Source organism: Plectropomus leopardus, chromosome 4, assembly GCF_026936395.1.
Source record: "Plectropomus leopardus strain MGB_pleo_1.0 chromosome 4, ASM2693639v1, whole genome shotgun sequence".
NCBI lineage: Eukaryota > Metazoa > Chordata > Actinopteri > Perciformes > Serranidae > Plectropomus > Plectropomus leopardus.
In genome coordinates this window covers 939548-961391 of record NC_142179.1, presented here as the reverse complement: position 1 = coordinate 961391, position 21844 = coordinate 939548, and the positions used below count along the sequence as shown (strand labels likewise).

At 35.5% G+C, this 21844-nt stretch overlaps 1 protein-coding gene across 3 annotated transcripts in view; it reads right to left on the bottom strand.

Moving 5' to 3' along the window:
• Positions 1 to 100: 100 nt before the first annotated feature.
• The window catches only part of entr1 (endosome associated trafficking regulator 1), a 46116-nt gene continuing 24372 nt past the window's right edge, over positions 101 to 21844 (bottom strand). For all 3 annotated transcript variants that reach the window (XM_088076148.1, XM_088076149.1, XM_088076150.1), the window contains 2 exons: positions 1706 to 1845; positions 101 to 1561 (listed from right to left, as the gene is read on the bottom strand). In XM_088076148.1, coding sequence (XP_087932274.1) covers positions 1471 to 1561; positions 1706 to 1845 — 231 coding nt within the window. In that variant the 3' untranslated portion in view covers positions 101 to 1470. The remainder of the gene's footprint in view (positions 1562 to 1705; positions 1846 to 21844) is intronic.

Genomic DNA, 21844 nt, shown 5'->3' with positions numbered 1-21844 from the left:
GGTGGAGCAGGAGGAGGTGGGAGGAGGTTCGACTGTACCGGTGTTCCTAAAGTGACCACTGAGGGTTTGATGTCGAGCAAAAACTTCAGAAACAACAACAAACTAGTTTTTTTTTTAATAGATTCTTGACATGAAGATATAATTCTGTCCAAAGTCTCATCCACTGCAGACACACTACACACGACAGAGCATGTTATCATATAATAATAATAATAATAATAATAATAATAATAATAATAATAATAATAATAATAATAATAATAATAATAATAATAATGTCAATGTCATTGTAATTTATGTAATAAAAAAGTCATAGAATGGTATATCATAAAACAGTCAGTATAGTGTATCGTAAAAAAAGTCATAGTATATTATGTCATAAAAATATGTCTTAAAAAAGTCATAGTATGGTAAGTCATAAAGAATTGTCATAGTATGTTGCATCGTAAAAAAAAATCAGCACTGTAAAAAGTCATAATTTTTTTTTTAATCAATCACTACGTTTTTTTTTCCATTATTTTTGACGACATATACTGTGACGATTTTTGATGAAATACTACACAAAGACATTTTTCAGCCTTTTTCCAACATACATGTACGATACTGTATTTACCTGTTTGACACTGTACTATACTGTGACGTTTTTATAACTTAGGGCAACATACTATGCTATAACATTTTTTAAGCAACTTTTCAATGATATACTTTACTATGACTTTTTTTTTTTTACCTTTTTTTTAAAGACATACCATACCATGACATTTTTTGCGATTTTTGATGACATACTTTACCATGTCATTTTTTTTAGTGATTTCATTGAAAAACTATTCTGTGATGCTTTTTTAGCTAATTTAAACAACATTTTGACATTTTTTGGCCATTTCAGAAGACATACAATGATGTTTCTTAGCACTTTTGAAGACACGGTCCCTAAAAACAAGTTAAACTCCATCTTTAACATCGTACACGGTCCATCAAAACAAGTTAAACTCAATGTGATCATGTGACCAACGTTAGCGCTGACAGGCTAACTGTTTCCAGTCTTTATGCTAAGCTAATAAAATGCACTCGTGTTTTATAGGAAATGATTTTATTCGATCAATAACAAGATTTAAAGCTGTCTGATACTTTGGCTGCTGATTGGCCGGTGTCGTCGTATACAGAGATCCTCCAGCTGCTGTGATGTCATCAAAGGGTTAGGGTTAATTAGGTTCATTTCTTCACTTTCAAAATAAAGTGCCTGTAATGTTTGTTCTTTCAGGACTGCTTCCATGACAACCACGTCCTCCTGTCCATCAGAGACGAGCGACTGTACCAGGTCCAACACAGGTTTAGAGAAGGTCTTAGGGTCCGGAGGGGGTCTGGAGGAGGTCTGATGGGTCCAGAGGAGGTCTGATGGGTCCAGAGGAGGTCTGATGGGTCCGGAGGAAGTCTGATGGGTCCGGAGGAGGTCTTAGGGTCTGGAGGAGTTCAGGACTCTGAGTCAAGGTTGGAGATCTTGTCAATGGACTGCAGCAGCTGAGAGACCAGGCAGAGAGTCTCTGCTTCCCCCATCAGCTGACTGGAGACAGAGAGACAGACAGAGACAGACAGAGACAGACAGGTCAGAGGCATCATCACCGTCTTTTTGATGAGTCATGGTTTTAAATCACCTCAGCACACAGGTGTCAGAATGGGCGTGGCCCTGTCATTCACAGGTACGAACCGGATGGAGGACTGGGCGTGGCTTGCCGTCTTGTTCAAGTACTCCGATGCAACCTGTGCATTGTGCTTCATCGTCATGACGACCTCAGACTCTGCTGCCTTCAGACTGACGTTCTCCGACCGCAGAGAGTCAACCTCCGCCTGAAACAGGTGTGTGTACGCCAAATATAAGCGTTAGGAGATGGTAGATATGTTTGTCATTTTCAAGCAGAGATTGTTGCAAAAAAGGCCAAAAACACGATGAAATGGCATGTCGAAAAAACAATCAAAAACAGCAAGGCTATAGTAAGGCAAAAACGTCAAAAATGACATGTCCCAAAAACTGCTGAATAAAGCTTAAAACTACATAAAATAGCGTGCCTAAACACGCCATAGCATAGAAAGTTGCAAAAATAGCCAAAAACAACACGATTTGGAAAGTCGAAAAAATGACCAAAAATCCAAGACTATAGTAAGGCAAAAACTCAAAATTTGACATGTCCCAAAAACTGCTCAAAACAGTTGGAAATAGCATAGAATACCCTGCAAAGACACGCCATAGCATAGAAAGTTGCAAAAATAGCAAAAAACACCAGAATTTTGCAAGTCGAAAAAATGACCAAAAATCCAAGACTATAGTAAGGCAAAAAGTCAAAATTTGACATGTCCCAAAAATTAATCAAAACAGCTTGAAATAGCATAGAATACCCTGCCAAGACACGCCATAGCATAGAAAGTTGCAAAAATAGCCAAAAACAACATCATTTGGAAAGTTGAAAAAATGACCAAAATCCAGGACTATAGTAAGAGTCAAAATATGACATGTCCCCAAAACTGCTGCAAACACCTTAAAACTGCATAAAATAGCGTGCCAAAACACGCCATAAGTACAAATGTTGCAAAAATGGTCAAAAACACGATAAATGCATTTCGAAAAAAATGACCAAAGAAAGCAAGGCTATAGTAAGGCAAAAACGTCAAAATATGACATGTCCAAAAAACTGCCGAAAACAGCCTAGAACTGCATAAAATAGCGTGCTAAAACACGCCATGACTACAAATGTTGCAAAAATGGTACAAAACACGATAAAATGGCATGTCGAAAAAATGAACAAAAAAGCAAGGCTATAGTAAGGCAAAAACATCAAAATATGACATGTCCCAAAAACTGCCGAAAGGAGCTTAAAACTGCATAAACTAGCATGCCGAAACACGACATAGCAAAGAATGTTGCAAAAATGGTCAAAAACACGATAAAATGGAGAGTCGAAAAAATGACCAAAAAAGCAAGGCTATAGTAAGGCAAAAACGTCAAAAAATGACATGTCCCAAAAACTGCTAAAAACAGCTTAAAACTGCATAAACTAGCATGCCGAAACACGCCATAGCAAAGAATGCTGTAAAAAGATTCAAAAACATGATAAAAGCATTTCGAAAAAAATGACCAAAGAAAGCAAGGCTATAGTATGGCAAAAACGTCAAAATATGACATGTCCAAAAAACTGCCGAAAACAGCCTAAAACTGCATAAAATAGCGTGCTAAAACATGCCATAACTACAAATGTTGCAAAAATGGTCAAAAACACGATAAAATGGCATGTCGAAAAAATGACCAAAAAAGCAAGGCTATAGTAAGGCAAAAACGTCAAAAAATGACATGTCCCAAAAACTGCTAAAAACAGCTTAAAACTGCATAAACTAGCATGCCAAAACACGCCATAGCAAAGAATGTTGTAAAAAGGGTAAAAAACACGATAAAATGGCAATTCGAAAAAATGACCAAAGAAAGCAAGGCTATAGTAAGGAAAAAACGTCAAAAAATGACATGTCCCAAAAACTGCCGAAAACAGCCTAGAACTGCATAAAATAGCGTGCTACAACACGCCATAACTACAAATGTTGAAAAAATGGTCAAAAACGCGATAAAATGTTATGTCGAAAAAATGACCAAAAAAGGAAGGCTATAGTAAGGCAAAAACGTCAAAAAATGACATGTCCCAAAAACTGCTAAAAACAACTCAAAACTGCATAAAATAGCGTGCCAAAACACGCCATAACTACAAATGTTGAAAAAATGGTAAAAAACACGATAAAATGTCATGTCGAAAAAATGACCAAAAAGCAAGGCTATAGTAAGGCAAAAACATCAAAATATGACATATCCCAAAAACTGCCCAAAACAGCTTAAAACTGCATAAACTAGCATGCCGAAACACGACATAGCAAAGAATGTTGTAAAAAGGGCCAAAAACATGATACAATGGCATGTCGAAAAAATGACCAAAAAAGCAAGGCTATAGTAAGGCAAAAACGTCAAAAAATGACATGTCCAAAAAACTGCCGAAGACAGCCGAGAACTGCATAAAATAGCGTGCTAAAACACGCCATAACTACAAATGTTGCAAAAATGGCCAAAAATATGATAAAATGGCAATTCGAAAAAATGACCAAAAAAGCAAGGCTATAGTAAGGCAAAAACGTCAAAATATGACATGTCCCAAAAACTGCTAAAAACCACTCAAAACTGCATAAAATAGAGTGCCAAAACACGCCATGACTACAAATGTTGCAAAAATGGTCAAAAACACAATAAAATGGCATGTCGAAAAAATGACCAAAAAAGCAAGGCTATAGTAAGGCAAAAACGTCAAAAAATGACATGTCCCAAAAACTGCTAAAAACAGCTTAAAACTGCATAAACTAGCATGCCAAAACACGCCATAGCAAAGAATGTTGTAAAAAGGGTCAAAAACACGATAAAATGGCAATTCGAAAAAATGACCAAAGAAAGCAAGGCTATAGTAAGGCAAATATGTCAAACAATTACATGTCCCAAAAACTGCTAAAAACAACTCAAAACTGCATAAAATAGAGTGCCAAAACACGCCATGACTACAAATGTTGCAAAAATGGTCAAAAACACAATAAAATGGCATGTCGAAAAAATGACCAAAAAAGCAAGGCTATAGTAAGGCAAAAACGTCAAAATATGACATGTCCCAAAAACTGCTAAAAACAGCTTAAAACTGCATAAACTAGCATGCCAAAACACGCCATAGCAAAGAATGTTGTAAAAAGGGTCAAAAACACGATAAAATGGCATGTCGAAAAAATGACCAAAGAAAGCAAGGCTATAGTAAGGCAAAAAAGTCAAAAAATGACATGTCCAAAAAACTGCCGAAAACAGCCTAGAACTGCATAAAATAGCGTGCTAAAACACGCCATAACTACAAATGTTGAAAAAATGGTCAAAAACGCGATAAAATGTTGTCGAAAAAATGACCAAAAAAGCAAGGCTATAGTAAGGCAAAAACGTCAAAAAATTACATGTCCCAAAAACTGCTAAAAACAACTCAAAACTGCATAAAATAGCGTGCCAAAACACGCCATAACTACAAATGTTAAAAAAATGGTAAAAAACACGATAAAATGGCAATTCGAAAAAATGACCAAAGAAAGCAAGGCTATAGTAAGGCAAAAACGTCAAAAAATGACATGTCCCAAAAACTGCTAAAAACAACTCAAAACTGCATAAAATAGAGTGCCAAAACACGCCATGACTACAAATATTGCAAAAATGGCCAAAAACATGATAAAATGGTATGTCGAAAAAATGACCAAAAAAGCAAGGCTACAAATATTGCAAAAATGGCCAAAAACATGATAAAATGGTATGTCGAAAAAATGACCAAAGAAAGCAAGGCTATAGTATGGCAAAAACGTCAAAAAAATTACATGTCCCAAAAACTGTCGAAAACAGCTTAAAAGTGCATGAAATAGCGTGCCAAAACACGCCATAGCAAAGAATGTTGCAAAAATTGCCAAAAACACGATAAAACGGAACGTCGAAAAAATGACCAAAAAAGCAAGGCTATAGTAAGGCAAAAACGTCAAAAAATGACATGTCCCAAAAACTGCTAAAAACAGCTTAAAACTGCATAAACTAGCATGCCGAAACACGCCATAGCAAAGAATGCTGTAAAAAGGATCAAAAACACGATAAAATGGCACGTCGAAAAATGACCAAAAAAGCAAGGCTATAGTAAGGAAAATATGTCAAAAAATTACATGTCCCAAAAACTGCTAAAAACCACTCAAAACTGCATAAAATAGCGTGCTAAAACACGCCATAACTACAAATGTTGAAAAAATGGTAAAAAACACGATAAAATGGCAATTCGAAAAAATGACCAAAAAAGCAAGGCTATAGTAAGGCAAAAACGTCAAAATATGACATGTCCCAAAAACTGCTAAAAACAACTCAAAACTGCATAAAATAGCGTGCCAAAACACGGCATAACTACAAATGTTGGAAAAAATGGTAAAAAACACAATAAAATGGCAATTTCGAAAAAATGACCAAAGAAAGCAAGGCTATAGTAAGGCAAAAACGTCAAAAAATGACATGTCCCAAAAACTGCTAAAAACAGCTTAAAACTGCATAAACTAGCATGCCAAAACACGCCATAGCAAAGAATGTTGTAAAAAGGGTCAAAAACACGATAAAATGGCATGTCGAAAAAATGACCAAAGAAAGCAAGGCTATAGTAAGGCAAAAACGTCAAAAAATGACATGTCCAAAAAACTGCCGAAAACAGCCTAGAACTGCATAAAATAGCGTGCCAAAACACGCCATAGCAAAGAATGTTGCAAAAATTGCCAAAAACACGACAAAATGGCAAGTCGAAAAGATTACCAAAGAAAGCAAGGCTATAGTAAGGCAAAAACGTCAAAAAATGACATGTTCTGAAAACTGTCGAAAACAGCCTAAAACTGCATAAAATAGCGTGCTAGAATACGCCATAAGTACAAATGTTGCAAAAAGGGTCAAAAACGCGATAAAATGTTATGTCGAAAAAATGACCAAAAAAGCAAGGCTATAGTAAGGCAAAAACGTCAAAAAATGACATGTCCCAAAAACTGCTAAAAACCACTCAAAACTGCATAAAATAGAGTGCCAAAACACGCCATGACTACAAATGTTGCAAAAATAGTCAAAAACACAATAAAATGGCATGTCGAAAAAATGACCAAAAAAGCAAGGCTATAGTAAGGCAAAAACGTCAAAAAATGACATGTCCCAAAAACTGCTAAAAACAGCTTAAAACTGCATAAACTAGCATGCCAAAACACGCCATAGCAAAGAATGTTGTAAAAAGGGTCAAAAACACGATAAAATGGCAATTCGAAAAAATGACCAAAGAAAGCAAGGCTATAGTAAGGCAAATATGTCAAACAATTACATGTCCCAAAAACTGCTAAAAACAACTCAAAACTGCATAAAATAGAGTGCCAAAACACGCCATGACTACAAATGTTGCAAAAATGGTCAAAAACACAATAAAATGGCATGTCGAAAAAATGACCAAAAAAGCAAGGCTATAGTAAGGCAAAAACGTCAAAATATGACATGTCCCAAAAACTGCTAAAAACAGCTTAAAACTGCATAAACTAGCATGCCAAAACACGCCATAGCAAAGAATGTTGTAAAAAGGGTCAAAAACACGATAAAATGGCATGTCGAAAAAATGACCAAAGAAAGCAAGGCTATAGTATGGCAAAAACGTCAAAAAAATTACATGTCCCAAAAACTGTCGAAAACAGCTTAAAAGTGCATGAAATAGCGTGCCAAAACACGCCATAGCAAAGAATGTTGCAAAAATTGCCAAAAACACGATAAAACGGAACGTCGAAAAAATGACCAAAAAAGCAAGGCTATAGTAAGGCAAAAACGTCAAAAAATGACATGTCCCAAAAACTGCTAAAAACAGCTTAAAACTGCATAAACTAGCATGCCGAAACACGCCATAGCAAAGAATGCTGTAAAAGGATCAAAACACGATAAAATGGCACGTCGAAAAATGACCAAAAAAGCAAGGCTATAGTAAGGAAAATATGTCAAAAAATTACATGTCCCAAAAACTGCTAAAAACCACTCAAAACTGCATAAAATAGCGTGCTAAAACACGCCATAACTACAAATGTTGAAAAAATGGTAAAAAACACGATAAAATGGCAATTCGAAAAAATGACCAAAAAAGCAAGGCTATAGTAAGGCAAAAACGTCAAAATATGACATGTCCCAAAAACTGCTAAAAACAACTCAAAACTGCATAAAATAGCGTGCCAAAACACGGCATAACTACAAATGTTGGAAAAAATGGTAAAAAACACAATAAAATGGCAATTTCGAAAAAATGACCAAAGAAAGCAAGGCTATAGTAAGGCAAAAACGTCAAAAAATGACATGTCCCAAAAACTGCTAAAAACAGCTTAAAACTGCATAAACTAGCATGCCAAAACACGCCATAGCAAAGAATGTTGTAAAAAGGGTCAAAAACACGATAAAATGGCATGTCGAAAAAATGACCAAAGAAAGCAAGGCTATAGTAAGGCAAAAACGTCAAAAAATGACATGTCCAAAAAACTGCCGAAAACAGCCTAGAACTGCATAAAATAGCGTGCCAAAACACGCCATAGCAAAGAATGTTGCAAAAATTGCCAAAAACACGACAAAATGGCAAGTCGAAAAGATTACCAAAGAAAGCAAGGCTATAGTAAGGCAAAAACGTCAAAAAATGACATGTTCTGAAAACTGTCGAAAACAGCCTAAAACTGCATAAAATAGCGTGCTAGAATACGCCATAAGTACAAATGTTGCAAAAAGGGTCAAAAACGCGATAAAATGTTATGTCGAAAAAATGACCAAAAAAGCAAGGCTATAGTAAGGCAAAAACGTCAAAAAATGACATGTCCCAAAAACTGCTAAAAACCACTCAAAACTGCATAAAATAGAGTGCCAAAACACGCCATGACTACAAATGTTGCAAAAATAGTCAAAAACACAATAAAATGGCATGTCGAAAAAATGACCAAAAAAGCAAGGCTATAGTAAGGCAAAAACGTCAAAAAATGACATGTCCCAAAAACTGCTAAAAACAGCTTAAAACTGCATAAACTAGCATGCCAAAACACGCCATAGCAAAGAATGTTGTAAAAAGGGTCAAAAACACGATAAAATGGCAATTCGAAAAAATGACCAAAGAAAGCAAGGCTATAGTAAGGCAAATATGTCAAACAATTACATGTCCCAAAAACTGCTAAAAACAACTCAAAACTGCATAAAATAGAGTGCCAAAACACGCCATGACTACAAATGTTGCAAAAATGGTCAAAAACACAATAAAATGGCATGTCGAAAAAATGACCAAAAAAGCAAGGCTATAGTAAGGCAAAAACGTCAAAATATGACATGTCCCAAAAACTGCTAAAAACAGCTTAAAACTGCATAAACTAGCATGCCAAAACACGCCATAGCAAAGAATGTTGTAAAAAGGGTCAAAAACACGATAAAATGGCAAGTCGAAAAAATGACCAAAGAAAGCAAGGCTATAGTAAGGCAAAAACGTCAAAAAATGACATGTCCAAAAAACTGCCGAAAACAGCCTAGAACTGCATAAAATAGCGTGCTAAAACACGCCATAACTACAAATGTTGAAAAAATGGTCAAAAACACGATAAAATGGCAATTCGAAAAAATGACCAAAAAAGCAAGGCTATAGTAAGGCAAAAACGTCAAAATATGACATGTCCCAAAAACTGCTAAAAACAACTCAAAACTGCATAAAATAGCGTGCCAAAACACGCCATAACTACAAATGTTGGAAAAAATGGTAAAAAACACAATAAAATGGCAATTCGAAAAAATGACCAAAGAAAGCAAGGCTATAGTAAGGCAAAAACGTCAAAAAATGACATGTCCCAAAAACTGCTAAAAACAGCTTAAAACTGCATAAACTAGCATGCCAAAACACGCCATAGCAAAGAATGTTGTAAAAAGGGTCAAAAACACGATAAAATGGCATGTCGAAAAAATGACCAAAGAAAGCAAGGCTATAGTAAGGCAAAAACGTCAAAAAATGACATGTCCCAAAAATTGCCGAAAACAGCTTAAAACTGCATGAAATAGCGTGCCAAAACACGCCATAGCAAAGAATGTTGCAATAATTGCCAAAAACACGACAAAATGGCAAGTCGAAAAGATTACCAAAGAAAGCAAGGCTATAGTAAGGCAAAAATGTCAAAAAATGACATGTTCTGAAAACTGTCGAAAACAGCCTAAAACTGCATAAAATAGCGTGCTAGAACACGCCATAAGTACAAATGTTGCAAAAATGGTCAAAAACGCGATAAAATGTTATGTCGAAAAAATGACCAAAGAAAGCAAGGCTATAGTAAGGCAAAAATGTCAAAAAATGACATGTCCCAAAAACTGCTAAAAACCACTCAAAACTGCATAAAATAGTGTGCCAAAACACGCCATAACTACAAATGTTGCAAAAATGGTCAAAAACGCGATAAAATGTTATGTCGAAAAAATGACCAAAAAAGCAAGGCTATAGTAAGGCAAAAACGTCAAAAAATGACATGTCCCAAAAACTGCTAAAAACCACTCAAAACTGCATAAAATAGAGTGCCAAAACACGCCATGACTACAAATGTTGCAAAAATAGTCAAAAACACAATAAAATGGCATGTCGAAAAAATGACCAAAAAAGCAAGGCTATAGTAAGGCAAAAACGTCAAAAAATGACATGTCCCAAAAATTGCTGAAAACAGCTTAAAACTGCATGAAATAGCGTGCCAAAACACGCCATAGCAAAGAATGTTGCAAAAATGGTAAAAAAAGTTGATAAAATGTCATTTCGAAAAAATGACCAAAGAAAGCAAGGCTATAGTAAGACAAAAATGTCAAAAAATGACATGTCCCAAAAACTGTCGAAAACAACTTAAAAGTGCATGAAATAGCATGCCAAAACATGCCATAGCAAAGAATGTTGTAAAAAGGGTCAAAAACACGATAAAACGGAGAGTCGAAAAAATGACCAAAAAAGCAAGGCTATAGTAAGGAAAATATGTCAAACAATTACACGTCCCAAAAACTGCTAAAAACAACTCAAAACTGCATAAAATAGAGTGCCAAAACACGCCATGACTACAAATGTTGCAAAAATGGTCAAAAACACAATAAAATGGCATGTCGAAAAAATGACCAAAAAAGCAAGGCTATAGTAAGGCAAAAACGTCAAAATATGACATGTCCCAAAAACTGCTAAAAACAGCTTAAAACTGCATAAACTAGCATGCCAAAACACGCCATAGCAAAGAATGTTGTAAAAAGGGTCAAAAACACGATAAAATGGCATGTCGAAAAAATGACCAAAGAAAGCAAGGCTATAGTAAGGCAAAAACGTCAAAAAATGACATGTCCAAAAAACTGCCGAAAACAGCCTAGAACTGCATAAAATAGCGTGCTAAAACACGCCATAAGTACAAATGTTGCAAAAATGGTCAAAAACGCGATAAAATGTTGTCGAAAAAATGACCAAAAAAGCAAGGCTATAGTAAGGCAAAAACGTCAAAAAATGACATGTCCCAAAAACTGCTAAAAACAACTCAAAACTGCATAAAATAGCGTGCCAAAACACGCCATAACTACAAATGTTGAAAAAATGGTAAAAAACACGATAAAATGGCAATTCGAAAAAATGACCAAAGAAAGCAAGGCTATAGTAAGGCAAAAACGTCAAAAAATGACATGTCCCAAAAACTGCTAAAAACAACTCAAAACTGCATAAAATAGAGTGCCAAAACACGCCATGACTACAAATATTGCAAAAATGGCCAAAAACATGATAAAATGGTATGTCGAAAAAATGACCAAAAAAGCAAGGCTACAAATATTGCAAAAATGGCCAAAAACATGATAAAATGGTATGTCGAAAAAATGACCAAAAAAGCAAGGCTATAGTAAGGCAAAAACGTCAAAAACTGACATGTCCCAAAAACTGCCGAAAACAGCTTAAAACTGCATAAACTAGCATGCCGAAACACGCCATAGCAAAGAATGCTGTAAAAAGGATCAAAAACACGATAAAATGGCACGTCGAAAAATGACCAAAAAAGCAAGGCTATAGTAAGGCAAAAACGTCAAAATATGACATGTCCCAAAAACTGCTAAAAACAACTCAAAACTGCATAAAATAGCGTGCCAAAACACGGCATAACTACAAATGTTGGAAAAAATGGTAAAAAACACAATAAAATGGCAATTCGAAAAAATGACCAAAGAAAGCAAGGCTATAGTAAGGCAAAAACGTCAAAAAATGACATGTCCCAAAAACTGCTAAAAACAGCTTAAAACTGCATAAACTAGCATGCCAAAACACGCCATAGCAAAGAATGTTGTAAAAAGGGTCAAAAACACGATAAAATGGCATGTCGAAAAAATGACCAAAGAAAGCAAGGCTATAGTAAGGCAAAAACGTCAAAAAATGACATGTCCAAAAAACTGCCGAAAACAGCCTAGAACTGCATAAAATAGCGTGCCAAAACACGCCATAGCAAAGAATGTTGCAAAAATTGCCAAAAACACGACAAAATGGCAAGTCGAAAAGATTACCAAAGAAAGCAAGGCTATAGTAAGGCAAAAACGTCAAAAAATGACATGTTCTGAAAACTGTCGAAAACAGCCTAAAACTGCATAAAATAGCGTGCTAGAACACGCCATAAGTACAAATGTTGCAAAAATGGTCAAAAACGCGATAAAATGTTATGTCGAAAAAATGACCAAAAAAGCAAGGCTATAGTAAGGCAAAAACGTCAAAAAATGACATGTCCCAAAAACTGCTAAAAACCACTCAAAACTGCATAAAATAGAGTGCCAAAACACGCCATGACTACAAATGTTGCAAAAATAGTCAAAAACACAATAAAATGGCATGTCGAAAAAATGACCAAAAAAGCAAGGCTATAGTAAGGCAAAAACGTCAAAAAATGACATGTCCCAAAAACTGCTAAAAACAGCTTAAAACTGCATAAACTAGCATGCCGAAACACGCCATCGCAAAGAATGCTGTAAAAAGGGTCAAAAACACGATAAAATGTCATGTCGAAAAAATGACCAAAAAAGCAAGGCTATAGTAAGGCAAAAATGTCAAAAAATGACATGTCCCAAAAACTGCTAAGAACCACTCAAAACTGCATAAAATAGCGTGCCAAAACACGCCATAACTACAAATGTTGCAAAAATGGTCAAAAATATGATAAAATGGGAAGTCAAAAAAATGACCAAAGAAAGCAAGGCTATAGTAAGGCAAAAACGTCAAAAAATGACATGTCCCCTATTACGGCCCTGAGCCGTGAGCCCTAATCCTCTCCTCTCACAGTATGTGGATGTATGTATGTGTGTGTGTCTAACTTTCCAATTGAGTTACAGATGTCCCCAGAGGGCGTGTCCTCCCTGGTGGCTGGTGATTGATGTGGCTGGTCGGTGTGGGGCTCCATCGATCAAGGGGGGACGGCGGTTATAAAAGTCCGGTTTGCTCTGCTGATGGCGGCAGAAGCCACCCGTACCTCCTCGTTGCTAAGTTGTTGCTTGTGAATTGTGTAAATTGTAAGAGAACTCAATTCCTGAGCGTGTCCCAGATTTGGGCCAGGGTAAGACTAAAATACTGATTTTGTACTGCACGTACCATAGGTACACTTCACTAGGTTCAGGGGATGCTGTTCATTGCCTTTCTGTTTTTCACTGAGTCACTCTAGTTAGGTAGGTGTTGTTTTAGAGAGATTTGAGTTAGTTGTCTATAATATTTATCTTTAGATAGTCAGCTCCAGTATTGCTTTAAGGAGTCCTCTTTTTGCTATTTGTTATGTTTATTTCATTGTTTTGACCCTCGCCCTTATCTGTTTTGCATTTAATATCCACATGTCCTTTTATAAATAAATACACCTAAATTAATAATCCCCTCCAACCATTGTGTGTGTTACTTCCTTTTCCCATATGCAAGCTGGGTTTGTAACATCCCAAAAACTGCTGCAAACACCTTAAAACTGCATAAAATAGCATGCCGAGACACGCCATATCAAAATATTTTGCAAAAATGGTCAAAAAGATGATAAAACGGAACGTCAAAAAAAATGACCAAAGAAAGCAAGGCAAAAACGTCAAAAAATGACATATCCCAAAAAATGCCGAAAACAGCCTAAAACTGCATAAAATAGCATGCTAAAACACGCCATAAGTACAAGTGTTGCAAAAATGGTCAAAAACGCGATAAAATGTCATGTCGAAAAAATGACCAAAAAAGCAAGGCTATAGTAAGGCAAAAACGTCAAAAAATGACATGTCCCAAAAATTGCTGAAAACAGCTTAAAACTGCATGAAATAGCGTGCCAAAACACGCCATAGCAAAGAATGTTGCAAAAATGGTAAAAAAGATGATAAAATGTCATGTCGAAAAAATGACCAAAGAAAGCAAGGCTATAGTATGGCAAAAACGTCAAAAAATGACATGTCCCAAAAACTGTCGAAAACAACTTAAAAGTGCATGAAATAGCGTGCCGAAACATGCCATAGCAAAGAATGTTGTAAAAATGGTCAAAAACGCGATAAAATGTTATGTCGAAAAAATGACCAAAAAAGCAAGGCTATAGTAAGGCAAAAATGTCAAAAAATGACATGTCCCAAAAACTGCTAAAAAACACTCAAAACTGCATGAAATAGCGTGTCAAAACACGCCATAACTACAAATGTTACAAAAATGGTAGAAAACACGATAAAACGGAACGTCGAAAAAATGACCAAAAAAGCAAGGCTATAGTAAGGCAAAAACGTCAAAAAATGACATGTCCCAAAAACTGTCGAAAACAACTTAAAAGTGCATGAAATAGCGCGCCAAAACATGCCATAACAAAGAATGTTGCAAAAATTGCCAAAAACACGATACAATGGCATGTCGAAAAAATGACCAAAAAAGCAAGGCTATAGTAAGGCAAAAATGTCAAAAAATGACATGTCCCAAAAACTGCTAAAAACCACTCAAAACTGCATAAAATAGTGTGCCAAAACACGCCATAACTACAAATGTTGCAAAAATGGTCAAAAACGCGATAAAATGGCATGTCGAAAAAATGACCAAAAAAGCAAGGCTATAGTAAGGCAAAAACGTCAAAAAATGACATGTCCCAAAAATTGCCGAAAACAGCTTAAAACTGCATGAAATAGCGTGCCAAAACACGCCATAGCAAAGAATGTTGCAAAAATGGTAAAAAAGATGATAAAATGTCATGTCGAAAAAATGACCAAAGAAAGCAAGGCTATAGTATGGCAAAAACGTCAAAAAATGACATGTCCCAAAAACTGCTAAAAACCACTCAAAACTGCATAAAATAGCGTGCTAAAACACGCCATGACTACAAATGTTGCAAAAATGGTAAAAAACACGATAAAATGGCATGTCGAAAAAATGAACAAAAAAGCAAGGCTATAGTAAGGCAAAAACATCAAAAAATGACATGTCCCAAAAATTGCTGAAAACAGCTTAAAACTGCATGAAATAGCGTGCTAAAACACGCCATAAGTCAAAATGTTGCAAAAATGGTCAAAAACGCGATAAAATGTTATGTCGAAAAAATGACCAAAAAAGCAAGGCTATAGTAAGGCAAAAACGTCAAAAAATGACATGTCCCAAAAATTGCTGAAAACAGCTTAAAACTGCATGAAATAGCGTGCCAAAACACGCCATAGCAAAGAATGTTGCAAAAACGGTAAAAAAGATGATAAAACGGAACATCGAAAAAATGACCAAAGAAAGCAAGGCTATAGTAAGGCAAAAACGTCAAAAAATGACATGTCCCAAAAATTGCTGAAAACAGCTTAAAACTGCATGAAATAGCGCGCCAAAACACGCCATAGCAAAGAATGTTGCAAAAATTGCCAAAAACACGATACAATGTCATGTCGAAAAAATGACCAAAAAAGCAAGGCTATAGTAAGGCAAAAAAGTCAAAAAATGGCATGTCCCAAAAACTGCTAAAAAACACTCAAAACTGCATAAAATAGCGTGCCAAAACATGCCATAACTACAAATGTTGCAAAAATGGTAAAAAAGATGATAAAACGGAACGTCGAAAAAATGACCAAAGAAAGCAAGGCTATAGTAAGGCAAAAACGTCAAAAAATGACATGTTCCAATAACTGTCGAAAACAGCCTAAAACTGCATAAAATAGCGTGCTAAAACACGCCATAAGTACAAATGTTGCAAAAATGGTCAAAAACGCGATAAAATGTCATGTCGAAAAAATGACCAAAAAAGTAAGGCTATAGTAAGGCAAAAACGTCAAAAAATGACATGTCCCAAAAATTGCTGAAAACAGCTTAAAACTGCATGAAATAGCGTGCCAAAACACGCCATAGCAAAGAATGTTGTAAAAATGGTAAAAAAGATGATAAAATGTTATGTCGAAAAAATGACCAAAAAAGCAAGGCTATAGTAAGGCAAAAACGTCAAAAAATGACATGTCCCAAAAATTGCTGAAAACAGCTTAAAACTGCATGAAATAGTGTGCCAAAACACGCCATAGCAAAGAATGTTGCAAAAATTGCCAAAAACACGATAAAACGGAACGTCGAAAAAATGACCAAAAAAGCAAGGCTATAGTAAGGCAAAAACGTCAAAAAATGACATGTCCCAAAAACTGCTAAAAACCACTCAAAACTGCATAAAATAGTGTGCCAAAACACGCCATAACTACAAATGTTGCAAAAATGGTCAAAAACGCGATAAAATGTTATGTCGAAAAAATGACCAAAAAAGCAAGGCTATAGTAAGGCAAAAACGTCAAAAAATGACATGTCCCAAAAATTGCTGAAAACAGCTTAAAACTGCATGAAATAGCGTGCCAAAACACGCCATAGCAAAGAATGTTGCAAAAACGGTAAAAAAGATGATAAAACGGAACATCGAAAAAATGACCAAAGAAAGCAAGGCTATAGTAAGGCAAAAACGTCAAAAAATGACATGTCCCAAAAATTGCTGAAAACAGCTTAAAACTGCATGAAATAGCGCGCCAAAACACGCCATAGCAAAGAATGTTGCAAAAATGGTAAAAAAGATGATAAAATGTCATGTCGAAAAAATGACCAAAGAAAGCAAGGCTATAGTATGGCAAAAATGTCAAAAAATGACATGTCCCAAAAACTGTCGAAAACAACTTAAAAGTGCATGAAATAGCGTGCCGAAACATGCCATAGCAAAGAATGTTGCAAAAATTGCCAAAAACACGATACAATGTCATGTCGAAAAAATGACCAAAAAAGCAAGGCTATAGTAAGGCAAAAAAGTCAAAAAATGGCATGTCCCAAAAATTGCTAAAAAACACTCAAAACTGCATAAAATAGCGTGCCAAAACATGCCATAACTACAAATGTTGCAAAAATGGTAAAAAAGATGATAAAACGGAACGTCGAAAAAATGACCAAAGAAAGCAAGGCTATAGTAAGGCAAAAACGTCAAAAAATGACATGTTCCAATAACTGTCGAAAACAGCCTAAAACTGCATAAAATAGCGTGCTAAAACACGCCATAAGTACAAATGTTGCAAAAATGGTCAAAAACGCGATAAAATGGCATGTCGAAAAAATGACCAAAAAAGTAAGGCTATAGTAAGGCAAAAACGTCAAAAAATGACATGTCCCAAAAATTGCTGAAAACAGCTTAAAACTGCATGAAATAGCGTGCCAAAACACGCCATAGCAAAGAATGTTGTAAAAATGGTAAAAAAGATGATAAAATGTCATGTCGAAAAAATGACCAAAAAAGCAAGGTTATAGTAAGGCAAAAACGTCAAAAAATGACATGTCCCAAAAACTGTCGAAAACAGCTTAAAAGTGCATAAAATAGTGTGCCAAAACACGCCATAACTACAAATGTTGCAAAAATGGTCAAAAACGCGATAAAATGTTATGTCGAAAAAATGACCAAAAAAGCAAGGCTATAGTAAGGCAAAAACGTCAAAAAATGACATGTCCCAAAAATTGCTGAAAACAGCTTAAAACTGCATGAAATAGCGCGCCAAAACACGCCATAGCAAAGAATGTTGCAAAAATGGTAAAAAAGATGATAAAATGTCATGTCGAAAAAATGACCAAAGAAAGCAAGGCTATAGTAAGGCAAAAACGTCAAAAAATGACATGTCCCAAAAACTGTCGAAAACAACTTAAAAGTGCATGAAATAGCGTGCCAAAACATGCCATAGCAAAGAATGTTGCAAAAATTGCCAAAAACGCGATAAAACGGAACGTCGAAAAAATGACCAAAAAAGCAAGGCTATAGTAAGGCAAAAACGTCAAAAAATGACATGTCCCAAAAACTGCTAAAAACCACTCAAAACTGCATAAAATAGTGTGCCAAAACACGCCATAACTACAAATGTTGCAAAAATGGTCAAAAACGCGATAAAATGTTATGTCGAAAAAATGACCAAAAAAGCAAGGCTATAGTAAGGCAAAAACGTCAAAAAATGACATGTCTCAAAAATTGCTGAAAACAGCTTAAAACTGCATGAAATAGTGTGCCAAAACACGCCATAGCAAAGAATGTTGCAAAAGTGGTAAAAAAGTTGATAAAATGTCATGTCGAAAAAATGACCAAAGAAAGCAAGGCTATAGTAAGACAAAAACGTCAAAAAATGACATGTCCCAAAAACTGTCGAAAACAACTTAAAAGTGCATGAAATAGCGTGCCAAAACATGCCATAGCAAAGAATGTTGCAAAAATTGCCAAAAACACGATACAATGGCATGTCGAAAAAATGACCAAAAAAGCAAGGCTATAGTAAGGCAAAAACGTCAAAAAATGACATGTCCCAAAAATTGCTGAAAACAGCTTAAAACTGCATGAAATAGCGTGCCAAAACACGCCATAGCAAAGAATGTTGCAAAAATGGTAAAAAAGATGATAAAACGGAACGTCGAAAAAATGACCAAAGAAAGCAAGGCTATAGTATGGCAAAAACGTCAAAAAATGACATGTCCCAAAAACTGTCGAAAACAGCTTAAAAGTGCATGAAATAGCGTGCCAAAACACGCCATAGCAAAGAATGTTGCAAAAATTGCCAAAAACACGATAAAACGGAACGTCGAAAAAATGACCAAAAAAGCAAGGCTATAGTAAGGCAAAAACGTCAAAAAATGACATGTCCCAAAAACTGCTAAAAACCACTCAAAACTGCATAAAATAGTGTGCCAAAACACGCCATAACTACAAATGTTGCAAAAATGGTCAAAAACGCGATAAAATGTTATGTCGAAAAAATGACCAAAAAAGCAAGGCTATAGTAAGGCAAAAACGTCAAAAAATGACATGTCCCAAAAATTGCTGAAAACAGCTTAAAACTGCATGAAATAGTGTGCCAAAACACGCCATAGCAAAGAATGTTGCAAAAGTGGTAAAAAAGTTGATAAAATGTCATGTCGAAAAAATGACCAAAGAAAGCAAGGCTATAGTAAGACAAAAATGTCAAAAAATGACATGTCCCAAAAACTGTCGAAAACAACTTAAAAGTGCATGAAATAGCGTGCCAAAACATGCCATAGCAAAGAATGTTGCAAAAATTGCCAAAAACACGATACAATGGCATGTCGAAAAAATGACCAAAAAAGCAAGGCTATAGTAAGGCAAAAGCGTCAAAAAATGACATGTCCCAAAAATTGCTGAAAACAGCTTAAAACTGCATGAAATAGCGTGCCAAAACACGCCATAGCAAAGAATGTTGCAAAAATGGTAAAAAAGATGATAAAACGGAACGTCGAAAAAATGACCAAAGAAAGCAAGGCTATAGTAAGGCAAAAACGTCAAAAAATGACATGTTCCAATAACTGTCGAAAACAGCCTAAAACTGCATAAAATAGCGTGCTAAAACACGCCATAAGTACAAATGTTGCAAAAATGGTCAAAAACGCGATAAAATGTCATGTCGAAAAAATGACCAAAAAAGTAAGGCTATAGTATGGCAAAAATGTCAAAAAATGACATGTCCCAAAAATTGCCAAAAACAGCTTAAAACTGCATGAAAGAGCGTGCCAAAACACGCCATAGCAAAGAATGTTGCAAAAATTGCCAAAAACACGATAAAATGGCATGTCGAAAAAATGACCAAATAAGCAAGGCTATAGTATGGCAAAACGTCAAAAATGACATGTCCCAAAAACTGCTAAAAAACACTCAAAACTGCATAAAATAGTGTGCCAAAACACGCCATAACTACAAATGTTGCAAAAATGGTCAAAAACGCGATAAAATGGCATGTCGAAAAAATGACCAAAAAAGCAAGGCTATAGTAAGGCAAAAACGTCAAAAAATGACATGTCCAGAAAATTGCTGAAAACAGCTTAAAAGTGCATGAAATAGCGTGCCAAAACACGCCATAGCAAAGAATGTTGTAAAAATGGTAAAAAAGATGATGAAATGTCATGTCGAAAAAATGACCAAAGAAAGCAAGGCTATAGTATGGCAAAAACGTCAAAAAAATTACATGTCCCAAAAACTGTCGAAAACAGCTTAAAAGTGCATGAAATAGCGTGCCAAAACACGCCATAGCAAAGAATGTTGCAAAAATTGCCAAAAACACGATAAAACGGAACGTCGAAAAAATGACCAAAAAAGCAAGGCTATAGTAAGGCAAAAACGTCAAAAAATGACATGTTCCAATAACTGTCGAAAACAGCCTAAAACTGCATAAAATAGCGTGCTAAAACACGCCATAAGTACAAATGTTGCAAAAATGGTCAAAAACGCGATAAAATGTCATGTCGAAAAAATGACCAAAAAAGTAAGGCTATAGTATGGCAAAAATGTCAAAAAATGACATGTCCCAAAAATTGCCAAAAACAGCTTAAAACTGCATGAAAGAGCGTGCCAAAACACGCCATAGCAAAGAATGTTGCAAAAATTGCCAAAAACACGATAAAATGGCATGTCGAAAAAATGACCAAAAAGCAAGGCTATAGTAAGGCAAAAACGTCAAAAAATGACATGTCCCAAAAACTGCTAAAAACCACTCAAAACTGCATAAAATAGTGTGCCAAAACACGCCATAACTACAAATGTTGCAAAAATGGTCAAAAACGCGATAAAATGGCATGTCGAAAAAATGACCAAAAAAGCAAGGCTATAGTAAGGCAAAAACGTCAAAAAATGACATGTCCAGAAAATTGCTGAAAACAGCTTAAAAGTGCATGAAATAGCGTGCCAAAACACGCCATAGCAAAGAATGTTGTAAAAATGGTAAAAAACATGATGAAATGTCATGTCGAAAAAATGACCAAAGAAAGCAAGGCTATAGTATGGCAAAAACGTCAAAAAAATTACATGTCCCAAAAACTGTCGAAAACAGCTTAAAAGTGCATGAAATAGCGTGCCAAAACACGCCATAGCAAAGAATGTTGCAAAAATTGCCAAAAACACGATAAAACGGAACGTCGAAAAAATGACCAAAAAAGCAAGGCTATAGTAAGGCAAAAATGTCAAAAAATGACATGTCCCAAAAACTGCTAAAAACCACTCAAAACTGCATAAAATAGCGTGCCAAAACACGCCATAACTACAAATGTTGCAAAAATGGTCAAAAACGCGATAAAATGTTATGTCGAAAAAATGACCAAAAAAGCAAGGCTATAGTAAGGCAAAACGTCAAAAATGACATGTCCCAAAAACTGCTAAAAACCACTCAAAACTGCATAAAATAGTGTGCCAAAACACGCCATAGCAAAGAATGTTGCAAAAATGGTAAAAAAGATGATAAAACGGAACGTCGAAAAAATGACCAAAGAAAGCAAGGCTATAGTAAGGCAAAAACGTCAAAAAATGACATGTTCCAATAACTGTCGAAAACAGCCTAAAACTGCATAAAATAGCGCATAAAACACGCCATAAGTACAAATGTTGCAAAATGGTCAAAACGCGATAAAATGTCATGTCGAAAAAATGACCAAAAAGTAAGGCTATAGTATGGCAAAAATGTCAAAAAATGACATGTCCCAAAAATTGCCAAAACAGCTTAAAACTGCATGAAAGAGCGTACAAAACACGCCATAGCAAAGAATGTTGCAAAAATTGCCAAAAACACGATACAATGGCATGTCGAAAAAATGACCAAAAAAGCAAGGCTATAGTAAGGCAAAAACGTCAAAAAATGACATGTCCCAAAAACTGCTAAAAACCACTCAAAACTGCATAAAATAGTGTACCAAAACACGCCATAACTACAAATGTTGCAAAAATTGTCAAAAACGCGATAAAATGGCATGTCGAAAAATGA